The sequence below is a fragment of the Gavialis gangeticus genome, unplaced genomic scaffold (genome assembly GCF_001723915.1).
Source record: "Gavialis gangeticus isolate Ggan-Ray unplaced genomic scaffold, GavGan_comp1, whole genome shotgun sequence".
In the NCBI taxonomy this organism is placed as follows: Eukaryota; Metazoa; Chordata; order Crocodylia; family Gavialidae; genus Gavialis; species Gavialis gangeticus.
In genome coordinates, this window is record NW_017729022.1 from 183,882,463 (window position 1) to 183,888,032 (window position 5,570).

General features: G+C 37.4%; 1 protein-coding gene across 3 annotated transcripts in view; it reads right to left on the bottom strand.

Annotated features, from left to right (window-relative positions):
* Positions 1 to 5,570, bottom strand: part of PAPOLG (poly(A) polymerase gamma) — a 39,585-nt gene that overhangs the window by 11,717 nt on the left and 22,298 nt on the right. For 2 of the 3 annotated variants that reach the window (XM_019516641.1, XM_019516640.1), the window contains exons 9-13: positions 4,200 to 4,338; positions 3,940 to 4,012; positions 3,736 to 3,856; positions 3,184 to 3,268; positions 1,690 to 1,743 (exon numbers count right to left, since the gene is read on the bottom strand). In XM_019516641.1, coding sequence (XP_019372186.1) covers positions 1,690 to 1,743; positions 3,184 to 3,268; positions 3,736 to 3,856; positions 3,940 to 4,012; positions 4,200 to 4,338 — 472 coding nt within the window. The remainder of the gene's footprint in view (positions 1 to 1,689; positions 1,744 to 3,183; positions 3,269 to 3,735; positions 3,857 to 3,939; positions 4,013 to 4,199; positions 4,339 to 5,570) is intronic. The other variant, XM_019516642.1, reaches the window with a different exon arrangement.

The window sequence follows — 5,570 nt, forward strand, 5'->3', positions numbered from 1 at the left end:
GGGGGGGGGGGGGGGGGGGGGAAAACAATCTTGACTTCTATTCAAGTAGATATGGTATTAAGGCAACCCTAAATATGGAGTTGCTACCACAGTTATAGGCACCCTTAATACAAATCCAAAGCTATGTTAAGAAGCCATTAAAGTTACTTGCCCAGGTATTCCAATAAACAAGTGTTATTTATTTTAAGAGTACACTGGGAATTATATTAAATTTGGGAGGAGGGAATATGCAGCTTGAAATATCCCAATTACCAGATATTGCTACCTTTGGTAGTCAGGATGTCACAGTGATCAATTTTGTTAGAAGCAAGTAGTACTATTCTGCGTTAGTGATCTGAAGGAAGAAAAATCACTGTTTGCTCTTAGAAGGTTCTCTTCTCCTCCTCCCTACCCCAGTATATCTTGCAAAGTTCCAGAAAACTAGCACTTTTCAGTTACCTACTTAAAAAGCTTTGGTCTACACAGCTACCATCTTGGAATTGTCACTGTCTGCAGTTCTGAAATAAGAGTTTGAGCCGAATAAAAGGAATGCTACTGACCTAGCCAACAGCTAAAACCTAATGGGAAAAAGAGCTAATTTATAATAATCTAATGTTTAGACTTTATTAAGTGCAACTTCATACCCAGACCCCAGGAAGAAAGCTGATTATTGAAACAGGTCCATTTAAGAGCAGACTACATAATACGTTGACCAGGTAGTCAATTAACAAGCAATAGAGTAAAATGTAATTGTAAGCCCCAATATAGACTTACAATTCCAAATAAAGAGAAAGGTTACAATTGGAAAGAGACAAGAATGTTACTTCAGAAGCAGCTCAACAGTTGTATCACAAGCTAAATACATTAACAAGTCCCAATTATGATTCATAGAGAGCTTAAGTTGGAACCAAATTTACTCATGCAGTTCATTTTTCCTTGCATTCTTTGTTCATGTCCCAAATCATTTAAATCCCTCACTGATCATATTTCTGGAAAAGCCACCAAGACCATCTTTACTACTGCATTTACTCAAATATAGGACAACCCTGATTATATGACGACCCCTCAATAATTTGATTGTATTGATGGAAAAATTTATAAATTTGTTATAAGTTTTCCAGGTATGCAATCTAATTTCTTGGAGGTTTCCATTACTGAGCACCTGCTGCTTTTGGCAGCAGTTTAGTGATAGACAATGTATTTTGTGTGGTTCCCTTGTATGCGAATGTGGAGTGAGGGGCTTTCCCTGCCCCTTCCCTCCCCCCTCCCTGCCCCATGGTAATGGGGGCAAGAGGGAGGGAGGGAAGTGAGGAAACCCTTGTCTTATATTTGACTAAATATAGTATGTAAAAACAGCAAATTGTGATGAACAGACCATTCAGATTCTTAATAGCATCTCTATTACAAGTAACATAATTCCTCTTGCATATCACTGACCTGATATGCAAGTCAGCACTTGTCTGCAGCTACTCCTTCCCAAAAAGAGAAGAATTCCAAAAATGTTTTATTTTGATAAAATAAGGCTAATTTTCTTGGGAATGTTACAGAGGCTTTCCTGAAGTGTTCAAAATGAACAGATATGCAACTTGCTATTAATTACACTAGTTAAAAGCAGTGAAGGGTTCAGTGTTCCATTTACTCTTTATACAATGAAGAGAGGCCAACTCAGGTTTCACTTGTTTAAGAGTAAACCCAAAACTTAAGACTTACCATTCTAAATGATGCTCTTCAGTAGAGGCGCTAGCAGTCAACACAATATAATGCCTAGAAAATGTTGAAAATAGTCAAACCACTGACTCTGGGATCAAATTTAAGATTAATAAAGCTAAGAACAGAAAATGAGCTAAGTCAGTTCAAAGACCCCCGACCATGAGGACTTGCTGACAAACTTTTCAAGATCTATGCTTTACCCAGTATAAATTATACTGAAAACAAACTGAAAGTTATAGTCCTTAGGATCCTCCACTGTATACAGGCTAGCACAGCTGCAACTTGGCTAAAATCCAAAATACTATTACACAGTTACTTAAGAAGCAATTGTAAAATCCTTAGGAATGTGACTTGGAAAGTTTAGTGTTGCAAAACTAATACAGTATTTTATTGTTTTAGGATTACTTATGTGCAACTAATGACCTCCTCCTTTCAGATGTGTACCTGTATGTTCAATACTTTCACCAAGGTGAAGGAGTACTGTAATTCGTGGAGTGTTTTGGATAAATCTAAGGCAGCCACTTGACCATTTCAATTTGCAAACAAGGCTCTAATTTGCTTTTACTTCAAATTTAAACCAGATGCTGGAAAAACCATTTTGCTTACTATGTTATCAGCTCTTAGTGTCAATACTTCCTCACATGCTTGATAGGAATGTGAGGGTGAGTGGGGAAGAAAATCTCCCTTTGCATGAAAGCAGAAGTGACCTCAAGAGATTAGATCTTACCCACACCCCCACCCTGAGGCAGAATCAGATCCATTAAACTGAAGGAGATTCTACAACATACCTGGTAAACCTGTTCTAACATTTCACTATTCTAAACACAGTTTCCCAGTATCCAGCCTAAATCATCTTTGCTGCAAAATTAAGCCAATGTTTTCTTGTCCTTTACCTGTTCAATTTGGCTACTGAGTAATCACTCTCATTTATAAAACAGAAGTGTTCAAGTCAAAGAAGAGTTGTATCTCTTGCTCAATTTTTACTTCAGATTACTCAATTCCTTCAACCTTTCCTCACAGGTTACAGGTTTTAAAAAGACTTATTTTTTATATAGAGAGGGAATCCAGAAAGAAGCACTTGCTCATAAGCATGAAGCCTAAAACCAAGGCAGGTTCTCCAGCTAAGCACTGTGTCAAGCTTACAGGAATAACTGCTTCATATACTAAGACAGGAATCAAGGATATGCTAGCAGAAGCTCCAATGCAACAGCATCTAACCACAACCATTTCTGGTATCTGCTACCTAGCCATTTATTCCAAGTTTTCAATTTGTATTTGATTTGGCCTTTTTGTAACACTTTTCACTCTTCTCTTTCTGGTGTCTTGATAATTTTGGACCTTTACCTCCATTTTATCCATCCTTAACTCTGATCCTTACCATGCAAGTATTAACAACTAGGAAAAAATCTTGCTATTTTAACCAGAAAACAATCTTATTCCAACTATATCGTAGCTGCAAATATTTCAGGTTAAGCAAATAGATTCCATACATACTTATATTTTTGAAAGAAGTTTGGCGGTTCAAGGAGCTTTGGCCAATCTGATTTTCCTTGGAGAATTTCATTCGTGACAGCAAGACCTGCATTTCAGATTTTAAAAAAGTTTGCTATGTTACACTTCCACAGGCAAATTGATCAGGACGGCCCCATTTATTTCTATCCAACTATTGGTACTAAATTTTGAACATTATGGATGTGCCAAGAGCTGGATGATATTCTGTACTATAATATGTAAATGGGGGCAGGAAAGGGAAGTAACAGAAGTTTGGTCTATAAAAGACTAGGTGATCTGCTACAGTAATCTCAATACATCATGGAAACATGGTTCTCTCTACCATACCACTCCAAAACTTAAATCTTCTATTTCTCACTTTTAGGAATAACTTTTCCATTCTCTTGCCAGGGCAGAATTGGTCCATAAAACAATAACTCGTCTACATAGTAATGTATTTTCATGCAGTTAAGGAGCAGAATATGATTTTACTTGGCATATATTTAGCCTTTTTAAATCAGTTATCAGGGTATGGGGAGGGCTAAACTGCTTTACCATGTTTGAACTCCTCTTCCATGACTGCTCTTGTTGACGTAGACACATTATATGTTGAGTTCTGCTGTGGATATGCTGGTGTGATTACGGGCATTAGATGGTATCTGTCAGATGGGTTTACCTACGATATTAAAATGATTCCAGTTAGTATGGAATTAAAATTATTGTAAACTAAATTAAGCACAATATGCAATATCTACATACCCTAGGGTCCCAGACTGGTAAATTTAGATTGCTATCTTCAGGTTGTTTCAGCAACACAGGATTGGGCCACTCCCTATACAAGAGAGATCAAGCAGTAACAACTGCAAATGATTTAGTCTTTTCTTATACAAATTAAGGTAGTTTAAAAAGTGCTTAACAACTTAACAGCAGATATTGACTAATTTCAAGTGTACAGCTATTTTTACTAGACAAATCTGTATTTATACAGGTTAGTTTTTCCTATAGACAGCAACACTTACCATTTTGAAAAAACTAGGAAGAATTTGTTAACTAGAGTAGATGCCAATGCATTTGGATATAGCTGACATGTTCTTGCTACCAACATTGCCCAAGAGACACCACCAAGAAATCCCAGCATGTTGGAATAAATTCCGCGACCTAGAATGGATACATTTTATGAGGTAGTTGCACATCATGAAAAAATAAAGACTGTTCTCTTTCAAATTTGTTCACTAGAGTTATGTATCTGGTTTTAACCACATTACTTCCTACAACCAAAGTCTGCTTATTCTCACCACAAAACTAAGAAAAATTCCAGTTTCCCTTATCCAACAGGGAGGCGTACTGAAAGCCATATACTGCCAGCCTTACAAGCTAAAGTCTGATGTTTTCCAAGAATGCCGTAAAAGCTATACTAATCTGGCTAGCTAGGTGAGCAAGACTGCCTTCCTCCTCTTTATGCTGCCAGTGCTTTTTCACAGCAGTCTAAGAACATTCCCACAGAACACTCACTTGAAGGGCAGAGAAATTTCAGGATTCTTTTCTATTTAAAAAAAAAAAAAGACCTTCCCAGAGCTGATCTAGCCCATGTTTTTCAGACCCATCATGACTTCAAGATATTTGCACTGACCCCTGCACAGCTAGGAAAGGTCTGTCAAACAGTACTTCCCCATCATGGCCTGACTACAGGGGCCCTGAGACAGACTACATGAAGAACAATGACAAAGGATTTTGCCATCAGTAAGGTACAATAGCAACTTAACTGCTTGAATTTGCAGTTCTATCAGCGCACACACATAACATAGCTCAGCTCCCAAAGTAGATATGGATAGAGGCTATACCCTGCTTCAGCAACTCTGAACCCCAGCTACACAGGGCTAAAGCACCACAGATCTTATTTAGAGACTAGAACTGATTGAAGTTTCTCTGAAAAAAAGTAAGAAAACCTGTAACTGGTTATGAAAGTGTATGTTGATTCAGAAATGGTAACACTATCAGGAGGCTCTCCTGTGGAGGCAGATTTGAGCTGGAATAAAGCTATAGAAAAAAAGTGAAAAAAGTTCTTCATATCAAGAGATACACTAATGTGTACACACTGCACTACCCAAAGATTTTTCTGTCACTGATATTTTGAACTAAGCAAAATTAAGCAGCTGAGGCATGCTAGTAGGTTGACTATTTGCATTAAACTCAAAGACAGATCTCAGAACACCTTTGGAAATACTAATTTTTACACTTCACTTTTTTCATCTCCCCCACAGTATCCAACCCACCTCTTTATCCATTCAAGCAGCTTGTATGTCTGCATGTAGAAAGGATTCTTGAAATCCAAGGAAGTTATTTCCCAATTGACTCATTATAAGAGGGGTTTTTGTTTTGTTCTGTTATTT